At 41.9% G+C, this 16,592-nt stretch overlaps 1 protein-coding gene across 1 annotated transcript in view; it reads right to left on the minus strand.

Annotated features, from left to right (window-relative positions):
* Nucleotides 1–16,592, minus strand: part of LOC121383875 (centriolin-like) — a 154,603-nt gene that overhangs the window by 85,013 nt on the left and 52,998 nt on the right. Inside the window, exons 14-19 of the mRNA XM_041513972.1 lie at nucleotides 15,783–15,920; nucleotides 6,834–6,983; nucleotides 5,515–5,643; nucleotides 5,036–5,128; nucleotides 3,353–3,457; nucleotides 1,796–1,960 (exon numbers count right to left, since the gene is read on the minus strand). Coding sequence (XP_041369906.1) covers nucleotides 1,796–1,960; nucleotides 3,353–3,457; nucleotides 5,036–5,128; nucleotides 5,515–5,643; nucleotides 6,834–6,983; nucleotides 15,783–15,920 — 780 coding nt within the window. The remainder of the gene's footprint in view (nucleotides 1–1,795; nucleotides 1,961–3,352; nucleotides 3,458–5,035; nucleotides 5,129–5,514; nucleotides 5,644–6,833; nucleotides 6,984–15,782; nucleotides 15,921–16,592) is intronic.

The following is a 16,592-nucleotide window of genomic DNA, read 5'->3' on the forward strand; positions in this document are numbered from 1 at the left end:
ATCATAAGCGTACGAGATCCGGTTTTGTTTTGTAGGGGTGGGAGAGGGAGAAAGGCAGGCTAATTTGTGCCCAAATTAAACGAAATTACCACCAACTGAAAAACAACATTTATTAGTTTTAGCGTTACTGCCAACCAGCTATATATAATATAGGGTTTCAAACGAAGCACTACACACTAGTATTGTGAGAGAAATGTTGGAACTACTAGTACATGATGAAAAGGTTTCAGGCCAGCTCAATTTGCCCGAATGTCTCTGTCGTATTCGCCCGAAATTTAGATTTTGGTACTAATAAATTTATCAAAACACAATAGATCCAACACAACTACAGTTAACCTCATGATGATTAATTTATCTCTATAACATTTGCAGATGTGTTCAGGGAATGGGTCGCCTGCCCCCCACCCCCCACCCCCTTTCCGGTCCCTGCTCGAGCAGATTAAAAAACCAAAACCAAATTCAATACATATCACCTATAAACTTCGCTCTCCAGACGCCCCTACCTAAAATCCCAGCACACATGCCTGATTTTTTAAAAATTGTCATCCACCATACAAACATAATTACAAAACATTCACTGCTTGTATATGCTAACTTATTCATAAAAAGCCATGTACGGCGCCTCTCCCCCCCCCCACCACCACACACACACACACACACACAATCGTTTGATCCGTGACTGGTACAGTATAGTACATGCTTTAATCTATTTCAATAATAAAACAAAAAACCGATGGCGCCACATAATTATATGTGACACGCAACGAGAATGTTTTGTGATTGGTTATTGAAAATAATGTAGGTCAAGGTATTCCCCAGACTAGTTCAGAAGATATTCTTAACCTATCGTTTGTAATTCATTTTTAAAAAATGAAAACAAATATATATCCACTCTGTAGTGATTAATACCAATGTGAATGTAATATGTCATGTTGAAAAGGAAAAAAGGAAAAACTGGCAGAAAAACAACACACAACAACACAACAACGAACACCGAGCACATGTACGTATTCGATCATATAGTCCACGTAACTGTTCAAGCAAACATACATGTAGCTAGTTAGAATATCGTCTGCTGTAGTATAAGTAACCACGTTGTAATTATTAATGAAAACAGTTAGCAGCACATGCAAACAATGTATACTGCTGCTGTCAAATTGTATGGTGGGAAATGTGCTGTCACATGACCTGTTGTTTATAAATAGAAATAGGGAAATGGCACTTTTCGATGACTGTTTATGCCGTCGGATTACAACTATTTGATTGTGTTTGTACCTTTTTTTAGGCATTAAAAGTGATACTTTTTCTAATTTAATGCAACTGTCATAATGTAGTTCATATATAATGGTATATTATGACAACTTTGTAGAGATAAAAGAAACTGCTACCAAAGAACAAGAAACCATAACAAACAATACTCCCAGTAGCACGCGTCATTTGACGGGTATTTTTTGTTTTAAAAACAAAACATAAGATGTACAACAACAATTTAGCAAATATTTGCATATGTCATTCTAAGACTATTTATTGATATTTTCTTACTTTGTTTTTGACAAAAATGTCAACAATTAATTTAAAAAACGATTTTTAAATGAAAACAATGCAAAGTGACGTCATTGTGATGACGCTTGACGTGTATACACGTCAACAGCAGGATAAGGGTTAAGATAAATGATTCTATATACCCAAAAACAAAACAAAACAATAAACCAAAAAACCACTAAAACAAAAACGCCCAACAAGCACACACTATGATGTAACATATTTAGAATGTTTTATTTTCAACTCAAAATACCCGACTCATGTTTTCCTCTTCCTGGTTTCTCATGTTTCGCTTCAGCTCCATCAACTCTCGCTGCAGTTCGTCGAACAACCGCTTTTCTTCCGAGTTGAGCGATGATGCGCGATCAAAACTGGTGTCCGAGCCTGGAGCATACACAATCCTTGTCCGCGGAAATCCCTGTCAGTGGATCAGATGTGAAATGACGGTTAGTAACATTAACTTGGAACATCATTACAAGTTGCATGACAACATGTGGGTGAAATAGGCAAAGCCCACATGTTATCATAATCTCATGTATACTGATGGAATGAAAGAAGAGAACACACGGTATTTGGGACAAAACTTAATTCACTATTAACCTTCTGAATACTACAGGCAAGATATCTCGCCCGACGTCACGTCAGTCGACATACTGTATGTACTGTATACAGTGCATTCCCCAATTCATATTTCCCGCCGTTTTGCATACGACACTCACTGGAAATGGAAATATAATAAAAGAAAAAAGTTTTTTTTTCAAAACGGTGGCTTTTGTTTTGATTTTTTCAATTGAAAATACCTTGAAATTTTTAGTTCAAAAAGTGGTTTACGGCAAGTATTTTCGCTTGACAACAATGGCGGCACGTCGCAGTCATTTTCAGGGATCAATAGCTGATTGTGACAGCTAATTGGATAATAAATTTGATCATTTTACCAACAACGAAAATCACCAAATATTGCAATATGAATCGCAGGTTGGGTTTTTAAAAAAATTCTGGTAAAAAAAACACTGTCATCAGAAATAATGGACATAAATACTGGACAGCTGGCCACAAATGCCCGTAAATGCCTAATTTTAATCCCCATTAGCTGATCTAAAAATAATAAAAATATCAAAAACCCAAAAAAATAATACTTACCGATTCATATATGAACTTTATATCATGTATTTGTAAAACATTTAAGTGAATATATGTGAGTAAAAATTATAAACGTGGTTTTTGTTACAAATTAATCCAGTAGTCTAAAGGTTAAAGAAGTTATGTCTGTATAAAATAGAGGAGTAATGTGGGATTGAATGTCACTAATATGGGGTTAACTTCCTTGTACTGTGGATGACGCTTTTAGTAGCAGTCAATATTTGCTGTTACTATTTTGTGTTCCCTTAGTTTTTTCCATCAGTGTAATTCAGAAGTTACTCTAGAGGTAACGCCCATACTGCAGACAATTCAACTTACATTATATTTGTTTTAACTTGCATTATCACATGGAATATATAAACAAACAACAGAATAAATTTGGTGAGGCATACACCCTGAAATATCCACATAAAAATATTCAAAATGAAAGAACCATATTCACACCGTAATCAGCATACTGAAATATTTAAATTAAAATAAATATTGAAATATTTAAAATGAAACATACATACTGAAATAAACATACTGAAATATTAAAACTGTAAAACCTGAAATAAACACTGATATATCTCAAATGAAATATTAAAACTGAAATATTTAAAGTTAAATATTAAAACTGACCTATAAAAACTGAAATATTTAGACTGAAATGTTCAGTTAGTGTTATTACCTGTGAAGCTCTGTTTTCCGCTTCTTTGAGAGCATTCTTCAGACGTCGGACTTCATCTTCGAGTTTTCTCATCTCATATTCCTCATTCTTCCGGTTATCCACTATCTGCAACAAACACAACTTTTATGTAATTTTAAGGTACCGTATATCTTGCCTATAAGTCGATTCCCTAATTTTAAGCCCTGAAAATGATTTTTTTATTGACCCATTTATAAGTTGACCCATAAAAAATTACCAATAAATATTAAAGTATTTTTTACCTTGAGCAAATGATAATAAAAAAATGGCTCATATATACATTCCAAAGAAATTTCATTACACATAGCATCAAAAGGGAATATGGCTTTAATAGATGGAGAACACTGTTTGACTATTACCTTATACATGTAACACTGTACAGCATGATTTTGTGCATAAACAATGACTTTATTTATCAACAGATCAATACAACATCCAGTGTGAAACTGAAAGTTAATTGACATTTAACTTGAATGCACCAGTGTAAAGAAAGATAATTCTGTTGTGGAAAATATATTGGTTTTAATACCAAAATTGCCTTCTCCTGATACGGTCAGTGTAAGCTATTTTTAGTGCAAGTTGATTAATATTCATGAAGCTGATCATGAACGAGTGGTGTATACATATTTTGTACAAGAGATTGTTTGAACACTGATTAATTCCAGGGACCAGATTGCAGAATAAACAGACACTTAGCATTGTGTATAATTTTGCTATTTGTGATGATTGAGATTTTAATTAAGTGGACTGTTGTGTTAGCGTGTGAGATTAGTTTGTCTTTTCATGTCACATTTTATAACCAAAACCAATGTAATGCAAAAAAAACCGAAAATTATAAAAATTAAACTGGCAAATTAACTTATTTGAGTATAAACGTTGGAATAATTAAACAATAAAAAAAATATATTTTATTTTAATTTTTTGTCCCCTTTATAAGTTGACCCCCCAAGTAATAAAATCATATTTGGATGAAAAACATTTGACTTATAGGTGAAGATATACAGTAATGGCAATTTTGAGGCCGAGTGATATTTGGGCCATGTCAAATGTTTCATCAATATTTTTCAATATGATCATATTGTTTATCAACACATTTAGTCCAGCATTGCTCCAATTTACTAAACCTTTATTATAGAATGTTTTATCTCAGTACCAAAAACATTTCAACAATAGCTATGACATCACTGTTAAAACCAAACTGCTTTCCCATAACTCAGCATTTACTTTGCACCATAGGTAAGTCTGAAGGTCAGATGAATAAGGACGGTCAATTAGAATCTGAATTTACTTGATCTGTGTTAGCTGGCACATTGCCATTCAGGAGAAATGATGCCTTGCATTTCAATACACAAATATTTTCGCAGGCAAGAATAAACATTTAAAATACCAATCTACATCTTTGCTTAAATGGAATGTTTCAACAAATCATAAATCACAGTAGGGTTATCTTGATATCTCACAAGTTGAATACATTAATCATGATAGTATGTTACAGAAATGTGAAATCAAATTATAACTGTGTTATAACTGTGTTCCATTAATACATCTTAAAAAACACCTAAATTTGCATCCGTAAAATCATCAACATATGTCGTGCAATTTGAAAACACTGAAGGGGTTATGCATTATTCCTTCAGTTTACTACTCTGATCACGACTAACCGACCTTCTTGCTGTCTTTCTTCTCCTCGTCATGTTTTGAAGTTCTCGGTTCTAACTTCTTCAGTTCCTCTCTCAACGCCTGTACCTCAGCATCAGCCTAAGTAACACATATTTCTTGTTACCATTTATGAATACAGACAGATTTTAATAGGACCACATTTTATATAATTAGATTTTAAATATAAAGAAACATTTATAATTTATGCAATGATAAAACATAATTCAAAATAAAGTAATTGAATAAAATATGGCATTCATAATACCAAATGTTTTTAACATGGGTTTTTTCTATCAGTAAACTAAGTCCAATGTACATACACGTGCATAGTTGGCTTGGCCTGGAAAACAGAAACGACATCAAGTATACGAGTCAATAATAAACATTTTAAATTGTATCGAATTCAATTCTACCATTTTTATTAAATTTAAATGTTATATTACATCCGATATCTGTGTTGGAAATGTAAAGGTTTTCAAATCTACCTTCTCCTTGCTTTTCCGGATTTGTTCATTCTCTCTAGTACTGCTGTTCAGCTTTTCCTGGACGTACACGTGGAGATCTTTGAACGTCTTTCCAAGGATGTCATCCGCTCCCGCCGGCTCAATCGGCTTCTGGATAACAACACAAAACAAACATCACTTTCACCTCAGGATTCTGGGCGACACAAGAATTAGGTGAATGAAACATCTAGCCTGTCACAATCCAGTTCACATTTCTGGACCCATATTCACGAAACGGTGTAAAGTTGCGTTTACGACTAGCACTTACGTCTGCCATAGATTTACATGTATGTGCAAGAAGCACCTTATTCTCAGACAGTCGTAAACGTAAATGTAACTTAGTTGGACGTAAATCTATGATTGTAATTCTTTCACCGGGAATTTTTTTTTTTTAAATTAGAAAAATGGCTACCGGGTAAATAACAAATGCACACAACGCAACTTGGTTTGTCATCTGCTACAACAACATCGCGAAGGGCGAACCATAGCATGTTGGTATTGGTGAGAATCCGTGTTTTGGTACAAACTTTAGGACATTCTTATAAAGGAAAAGATAACTCAGGAGAAATATGGCCAAGTCGAAAACATCCGTTCGATCACCAAAATAAATATGCTGCCATTTTCCACAAATAGTAAATAACGGCGATCATGCTTGATTGATTATATGTACACGACTTACATGCAGCGTTAGTTGTAACTGGAGGCACTCCTATATTTACGTCCAACTTTAAACGTAACTTACGTTTACGTTGTTTTGTGAATAGCTCTTCAGTCGTAGATTTACATTTATGTGTAAAACTAGACGTTAGATGTTTTGTGAATATGGGTCCAGGTTCTCAAGTTGTGTATCAGAGATTTTGAGCTTTTCCACAGTTGTCAACATTTAAAGTTTTATTCATGGTTTTATGAATTTTATTGTCATTTTCATCAGTTGGTTAAAAAAAGGAGTTTGTTTTAAATAGAAAAGAAATATAATAAAATGTTCCAGAAACAAAACATTTCTTTTAAGTGACCTCAATTGAATGTGATGTCATAGAAAGTAACGTTGTGTTTACACCAGACAATACTCTAAGTGGATGCCATTTGTTTTAGGGGGAGTGTGTTTGAAACGGTGTTTATTATATCAGCAGTCTTCCAGTGGACTTTACTTTTATCTGACATTACTATAAACATATTTATGTACAGGTAAGTGAAATTTTTTATTGTTGTCAGTTTCGAAGTATGGTCCTTTAGATCAAGTAAAACCTTAGGGTCTCGAAATTACAATACTCAACTGTACTAGACACATATACTAGACTTACTTTTCCAGTTCTGAAGTTATGTGTCAGATCTCTGAGGCGTCTCTTGAGGTCACTGGGTCGGAATGAATCAGATGAACTGGATGGTGTCGGTTTCTCCGGAGTTCTCTTCTCCTTTTCGGCCAGCTGTTCTCGAAGCGATGCATTCAGAGTCTAAAATAACGTGACAGTTTAAAACATTTACTCAGCAATAAGTAAACTGTTACCTTGACATGTGAAATCTTTAAATGACCTTGATTAAACAGTGAAGACATGACACAAGCCATTTTATTGACTTGGTTTTTTTCACTGGAGTTTCACACAACTCTTTATTCAACTTTTACACTTAACATGATACCATTTTGTTTTCCGTCATGAATTGCAATATGGGTAATTATTAATTAGATTGTAAATTATTACATATAAGTAACATCAAACTGGTTAAGTTAGCTAGTCTGTCAAATTGTGTGTTGTATATATCATGTTCTAAATCAATACATTATAGTGTGGACCTTGCATCAAGATTTATTCTAGCCAGTGCACGACGACTGATTTCTTAACCTTCTGACTACTGCAGATGAGATATCTCGCTCGACGTAACGCCAGTCGACATACTATACACTGTATACAGTGCATTCCCCAATTCATATTTCCTGCTGTTTTGCACACAGCACTTACCAGAAACAGAAATAGAATACAGAAAACAGATTACTTGACAAGATGGGGGCTTTTGTTTGTTTGTTTTTCAATGGAAAATACTTTGGAATTTTGAGTTCAAAAAGTGGTTTTCAACAAGTATTTTCACTTGACAACAATGGTGGCACATCGCAGTCATTTTCAGGGATCGATAGCTGATTGTGACAGCTAATTTGATAACATATTTGATCATTTTACCAACAATGAAAATCACCAAATATCGGGATATGAATCGTAGTTGTTTTTGTTTTTTTAATTCTGGTCAGAAAACCACTGTTATCAGGAATAATGGATATAAATACTGGACAGCAGGCCACTTATGCTAATAAGTAAACATCACTTTTTAAATTTTGTGTCTAATTTTAATCAATATTAACTGATCTAAAATCTTTTTAAAAAATCCACAAAAATAATACTTACCGATTCAAATATGAACTTTATTTTATGTATTTATAAAATATTTAAGTGAATATATGTGAGTAAAATTTATAAACTTGTACCCACTCAAGATGTTTTTGGTCGAAAATTAATCGAGTAGTCTAAAGGTCAAAGACTGTGATATGTGCTATCCTGTCTGTGAAATGGTGCATATAAAAGATTGTTTATTACTAATGGAAAAATGTAGCAGCTTTCCTCTCCAAGACTATATATCGGAATTACCAAAAAAAAAAAAATATCCAATAGCCAATGATTAATAAATCAATGTGCTCTAATGGTGTTGTTAAACAAAACAAACTTTGTTTGGTATCCTGATATGATTTGACATCGTTACAACTCTACAACTCTCTACTGTAGACATGACAGCAAGCACCTCAGGCAAGCACTCAACCGACTGGGCTAAATCCCACCACTACAGGTCTACTGCACACACGACATCAACTCAAGCAAATGGGCTAAATCACACCACTACAGGTCTACTGCACACACGACATCAACTCAAGCAACTGGGCTAAATCACACCACTACAGGTCTACTGCACACACGACATCAACTCAAGCAACTGGGCTAAATCACACCACTACAGGTCTACTGCACACGCGACACCAACTCACTGACTGGGCTAAACCCCACCACTACAGGTCTACTGCACACGCGACAGCAACTCAACCGACTGGGCTAAACCCCACCACTACAGGCCTACTGCACACACGACAGCAACTCAACCGACTGGGCTAAACCCCACCACTACAGGCCTACTGCACACACGACATCAACTCAAGCAACTGGGCTAAATCACACCCCTACAGGTCTACTGCACACGCGACATCAACTCAACCAACTGGGCTAAATACCACCACTACAGGTCTACTGCACACGAGACATCAACTCAACCGACTGGGCTAAATCCCACCACTACAGGTCTACTGCACACACGACATCAACTCAACCGACTGGGCTAAATCCCACCACTACAGATCAACTCAACTGACTGGGCTAAATCCCACCACTACAGGTCTACTGCACACGCGACATCAACTCAACCGACTGGGCTAAATGTCGCCACTACAGGTCTACTGCACACGCGACAGCAACTCAACCGACTGGGCTAAACCCCACCACTACAGGCCTACTGCACACGTGACACCAACTCAACCGACTGAGCTAAACCCCACCACTACAGGTCTACGGCACACGCGACACCAACTCAACCGACTGGGCTAAACCCCACCACTACAGGCCTACTGCACACACGACATCAACTCAAGCAACTGGGCTAAATCACACCCCTACAGGTCTACTGCACACACGACATCAACTCAACCAACTGGGCTAAATACCACCACTACAGGTCTACTGCACACGAGACATCAACTCAACCGACTGGGCTAAATCCCACCACTACAGGTCTACTGCACACACGACATCAACTCAACCGACTGGGCTAAATCCCACCACTACAGATCAACTCAACTGACTGGGCTAAATCCCACCACTACAGGTCTACTGCACACGCGACATCAACTCAACCGACTGGGCTAAATGTCGCCACTACAGGTCTACTGCACACGCGACAGCAACTCAACCGACTGGGCTAAACCCCACCACTACAGGCCTACTGCACACGTGACACCAACTCAACCGACTGGGCTAAACCCCACCACTACAGGTCTACTGCACACGCGACACCAACTCAACCGACTGGGCTAAACCCCACCACTACAGGTCTACTGCACACGCGACACCAACTCAACCGACTGGGCTAAACCCCACCACTACAGGTCTACTGCACACGCGACACCAACTCAACCGACTGGGCTAAACCCCACCACTACAGGTCTACTGCACACGCGACACCAACTCAACCGACTGGGCTAAACCCCACCACTACAGGTCTACTGCACACGCGACAGTAACTCAACCGACTGGGCTAAACCCCACCACTACAGGTCTACTGCACACGCGACAGCAACTCAACCGACTGGGCTAAACCCAACCACTACAGGTCTACTGCACACGCGACAGCAACTCAACCGACTGGGCTAAACCCCACCACTACAGGTCTACTGCACACGCGACACCAACTCAACCGACTGGGCTAAACCCCACCACTACAGGCCTACTGCACACGCGACAGCAACTCAACCGACTGGGCTAAACCCCACCACTACAGGTCTACTGCACACACGACATCAACTCAACCGACTGGGCTAAATCCCACCACTACAGATCAACTCAACTGACTGGGCTAAATCCCACCACTACAGGTCTACTGCACACGCGACATCAACTCAACCGACTGGGCTAAACCCCACCACTACAGGTCTACTGCACACGTGACAGCAACTCAACCGACTGGGCTAAATCCCACCACTACAGGTCTACTGCACACACGACATCAAGCACCTCAGGCGAGCACTCAACCGACTGGGCTAAATCACACCCCTAGAGGTCTACTGCACACACGACATCAAGCACCTCAGGCGAGCACTCAACCGACTGGGCTAAATCACAGCCCTACAGGTCTACTGCACACATGACAGCAACTCAACCGACTGGGCTAATGTCGCCACTACAGGTCTACTGCACACACGACAGCAACTCAACCGACTGGGCTAAATCACACCCCTACAGGTCTACCGCACACACGACATCAACTTAACCAACTGGGCTAAATCACAGCCCTACAGGTCTACTGCACACACGACATTAAGCACCTCAGGCGAGCACTCAACCGACTGGGCTAAATCACAGCCCTACGGGTCTACTGCACACACGACAGCAACTCAACCGACTGGGCTAAATGTCGCCACTACAGGTCTACTGCACACACTACAGCAACTCAACCGACTGGGCTAAATCACACACCTACAGGTCTACTGCACACATGACAGCAACTCAACTGACTGGGCTAAATCACACCACTACAGGTCTACTGCACACATGACATCAACTCAACCGACTGGGCTAAATCACACCACTACAGGCCTACTGCACACACGACATCAACTCAACCGACTGGGCTAAACCACACTACTACATGCCTACTGCACACACGACAGCAACTCAACCAACTGGGTTAAATCACACCACTACAGGTCTACTGCACACACGACATCAACTCAACCGACTGGGCTAAATCACAGCCCTACAGGTCTACTGCACACACGACATCAAGCACCTCAGGCGAGCACTCAACCGACTGGGCTAAATCACAGCCCTACAGGTCTACTGCACACACGACAGCAACTCAACCGACTGGGCTAAATGTCGCCACTACAGGTCTACTGCACACACTACAGCAACTCAACCGACTGGGCTAAATCACACCCCTACAGGTCTACCGCACACACGACAGCAACTCAACTGACTGGGCTAAATCACACCACTACAGGTCTACTGCACACACGACATCAACTCAACCGACTGGGCTAAATCACACCACTATAGGTCTACTGCACACACGACATCAACTCAACCGACTGGGCTAAATCACACCACTACAGGCCTACTGCACACACGACATCAACTCAACCGACTGGGCTAAACCACACCACTACATGCCTACTGCACACACGACAGCAACTCAACCGACTGGGTTAAATCACACCACTACAGGTCTACTGCACACATGACAGCAACTCAACCGACTGGGCTAATGTCGCCACTACAGGTCTACTGCACACACGACAGCAACTCAACCGACTAGGCTAAATGTCGCCACTACAGTTCTACTGCACACACGACATCAACTCAACCGACTGGGCTAAATCACAGCCCTACAGGTCTACTGCACACACGACATTAAGCACCTCAGGCGAGCACTCAACCGACTGGGCTAAATCACAGCCCTACGGGTCTACTGCACACACGACAGCAACTCAACCGACTGGGCTAAATGTCGCCACTATAGGTCTACTGCACACACTACAGCAACTCAACCGACTGGGTTAAATCACACACCTACAGGTCTACTGCACACACGACAGCAACTCAACTGACTGGGCTAAATCACACCACTACAGGTCTACTGCACACATGACATCAACTCAACCGACTGGGCTAAATCACACCACTATAGGTCTACTGCACACATGACATCAACTCAACCGACTGGGCTAAATTACACCACTACAGGCCTACTGCACACACGACATCAACTCAACCGACTGGGCTAAACCACACCACTACATGCCTACTGCACACACGACAGCAACTCAACCAACTGGGTTAAATCACACCACTACAGGTCTACTGCACACACGACATCAACTCAACCGACTGGGCTAAATCACAGCCCTACAGGTCTACTGCACACACGACATCAAGCACCTCAGGCGAGCACTCAACCGACTGGGCTAAATCACAGCCCTACAGGTCTACTGCACACACGACAGCAACTCAACCGACTGGGCTAAATGTCGCCACTACAGGTCTACTGCACACACTACAGCAACTCAACCGACTGGGCTAAATCACACCCCTACAGGTCTACCGCACACACGACAGCAACTCAACTGACTGGGCTAAATCACACCACTACAGGTCTACTGCACACACGACATCAACTCAACCGACTGGGCTAAATCACACCACTATAGGTCTACTGCACACACGACATCAACTCAACCGACTGGGCTAAATCACACCACTACAGGCCTACTGCACACACGACATCAACTCAACCGACTGGGCTAAACCACACCACTACATGCCTACTGCACACACGACAGCAACTCAACCGACTGGGTTAAATCACACCACTACAGGTCTACTGCACACATGACAGCAACTCAACCGACTGGGCTAAATCCCACCACTACAGATCTACTGCACATACGACATCAAGCACCTCAGGCGAGCACTCAACCGACTGGGCTAAATCACACCCCTACAGGTCTACTGCACACACGACATCAAGCACCTCAGGCGAGCACTCAACCGACTGGGCTAAATCACACCCCTAGAGGTCTACTGCACACACGACATCAAGCACCTCAGGCGAGCACTCAACCGACTGTGCTAAATCACAGCCCTACAGGTCTACTGCACACATGACAGCAACTCAACCGACTGGGCTAATGTCGCCACTACAGGTCTACTGCACACACGACAGCAACTCAACCGACTGGGCTAAATCACACCCCTACAGGTCTACCGCACACACGACATCAACTTAACCAACTGGGCTAAATCACAGCCCTACAGGTCTACTGCACACACGACATTAAGCACCTCAGGCGAGCACTCAACCGACTGGGCTAAATCACAGCCCTACGGGTCTACTGCACACACGACAGCAACTCAACCGACTGGGCTAAATGTCGCCACTACAGGTCTACTGCACACACTACAGCAACTCAACCGACTGGGCTAAATCACACACCTACAGGTCTACTGCACACATGACAGCAACTCAACTGACTGGGCTAAATCACACCACTACAGGTCTACTGCACACATGACATCAACTCAACCGACTGGGCTAAATCACACCACTACAGGCCTACTGCACACACGACATCAACTCAACCGACTGGGCTAAACCACACTACTACATGCCTACTGCACACACGACAGCAACTCAACCAACTGGGTTAAATCACACCACTACAGGTCTACTGCACACACGACATCAACTCAACCGACTGGGCTAAATCACAGCCCTACAGGTCTACTGCACACACGACATCAAGCACCTCAGGCGAGCACTCAACCGACTGGGCTAAATCACAGCCCTACAGGTCTACTGCACACACGACAGCAACTCAACCGACTGGGCTAAATGTCGCCACTACAGGTCTACTGCACACACTACAGCAACTCAACCGACTGGGCTAAATCACACCCCTACAGGTCTACCGCACACACGACAGCAACTCAACTGACTGGGCTAAATCACACCACTACAGGTCTACTGCACACACGACATCAACTCAACCGACTGGGCTAAATCACACCACTATAGGTCTACTGCACACACGACATCAACTCAACCGACTGGGCTAAATCACACCACTACAGGCCTACTGCACACACGACATCAACTCAACCGACTGGGCTAAACCACACCACTACATGCCTACTGCACACACGACAGCAACTCAACCGACTGGGTTAAATCACACCACTACAGGTCTACTGCACACATGACAGCAACTCAACCGACTGGGCTAATGTCGCCACTACAGGTCTACTGCACACACGACAGCAACTCAACCGACTAGGCTAAATGTCGCCACTACAGTTCTACTGCACACACGACATCAACTCAACCGACTGGGCTAAATCACAGCCCTACAGGTCTACTGCACACACGACATTAAGCACCTCAGGCGAGCACTCAACCGACTGGGCTAAATCACAGCCCTACGGGTCTACTGCACACACGACAGCAACTCAACCGACTGGGCTAAATGTCGCCACTACAGGTCTACTGCACACACTACAGCAACTCAACCGACTGGGTTAAATCACACACCTACAGGTCTACTGCACACACGACAGCAACTCAACTGACTGGGCTAAATCACACCACTACAGGTCTACTGCACACATGACATCAACTCAACCGACTGGGCTAAACCACACCACTACATGCCTACTGCACACACGACAGCAACTCAACCAACTGGGTTAAATCACACCACTACAGGTCTACTGCACACACGACATCAACTCAACCGACTGGGCTAAATCACAGCCCTACAGGTCTACTGCACACACGACATCAAGCACCTCAGGCGAGCACTCAACCGACTGGGCTAAATCACAGCCCTACAGGTCTACTGCACACACGACAGCAACTCAACCGACTGGGCTAAATGTCGCCACTACAGGTCTACTGCACACACTACAGCAACTCAACCGACTGGGCTAAATCACACCCCTACAGGTCTACCGCACACACGACAGCAACTCAACTGACTGGGCTAAATCACACCACTACAGGTCTACTGCACACACGACATCAACTCAACCGACTGGGCTAAATCACACCACTATAGGTCTACTGCACACACGACATCAACTCAACCGACTGGGCTAAATCACACCACTACAGGCCTACTGCACACACGACATCAACTCAACCGACTGGGCTAAACCACACCACTACATGCCTACTGCACACACGACAGCAACTCAACCGACTGGGTTAAATCACACCACTACAGGTCTACTGCACACATGACAGCAACTCAACCGACTGGGCTAAATCCCACCACTACAGATCTACTGCACATACGACATCAAGCACCTCAGGCGAGCACTCAACCGACTGGGCTAAATCACACCCCTACAGGTCTACTGCACACACGACATCAAGCACCTCAGGCGAGCACTCAACCGACTGGGCTAAATCACACCACTACAGTTCTACTGCACACACGACATCAAGCACCTCAGGCGAGCACTCAACCGACTGGGCTAAATCACACCCTACAGGTCTACTGCACACACGACATCAAGCACCTCAGGCGAGCACTCAACCGACTGGGCTAAATCACAGCCCTACAGGTTTACTGCACACATGACAGCAACTCAACCGACTGGGCTAAATGTCGCCACTACAGGTCTACTGCACACATGACAGCAACTCAACCGACTGGGCTAAATGTCGCCACTACAGTTCTACTGCACACACGACATCAACTCAACCGACTGGGCTAAATCACAGCCCTACAGGTCTACTGCACACACAACATCAAGCACCTCAGGCGAGCACTCAACCGACTGGGCTAAATCACAGCCCTACAGGTCTACTGCACACACGACAGCAACTCAACCGACTGGGCTAAATGTCGCCACTACAGGTCTACTGCACACACTACAGCTTACTTTGGCTTTCTCCAGCTGGCTGACTAGTTTCTGCACGTCGTGATCCTGGTGACTCTGAGATGGAGTGACAGTTCTCCTCACTTTCTCGGCTTTCTCACGTTCAGACTGGACTTTCTTCTCTAGTGCTTTCCTGGTAGCCTGTGTACATTATCAAAATATTCAAAATCATGAATAACAAAACCACGTTCTATGTTATTTTCAACCTTATTATTTAGATTTAACAAAAATTTTTAATTAGTTTCTTTATTTCACACAAATTTAACATGTATTTTTTTAGGATTTATTAGCAAAACGCAAAATATAAGCTACCCATTTTGATATTTTTACTGATACAGACCAAATGAAAACATATTTTGCACTACAACGTAAATCACAATTATGCATTTAACACTTTTAGAGAATGAGCTAAGATGGGTTTTAAATCTACTGCGTGTATTTTCGTAATAGTAACTATTCTAAATGAAATCAGACACATGTCCACATGTATCTGTGTATATATTCTATAATATTAACTCTTCTAACTGAAATCATTTAATCATTTATTGACCACATCCTACAGATCAGTATATAAATCGGTGTATTCTATAATATTAACTCTTCTAACTGAAATCAGACACATGTCCACATGTATCTGTGTATACATTCTATAATATTAACTCTTCTAACTGAAATCATTTAATCATTTACTGATCACATCCTACAGATCAGTATATAAATCGGTGTATTCTATAATATTAACTCTTCTAACTGAAATCATTTAATCATTTATTGACCACATCCTACAGACAGGTATGTGTATACAGTATATAA

The sequence above is a fragment of the Gigantopelta aegis genome, chromosome 10 (genome assembly GCF_016097555.1).
Source record: "Gigantopelta aegis isolate Gae_Host chromosome 10, Gae_host_genome, whole genome shotgun sequence".
In the NCBI taxonomy this organism is placed as follows: Eukaryota; Metazoa; Mollusca; class Gastropoda; order Neomphalida; family Peltospiridae; genus Gigantopelta; species Gigantopelta aegis.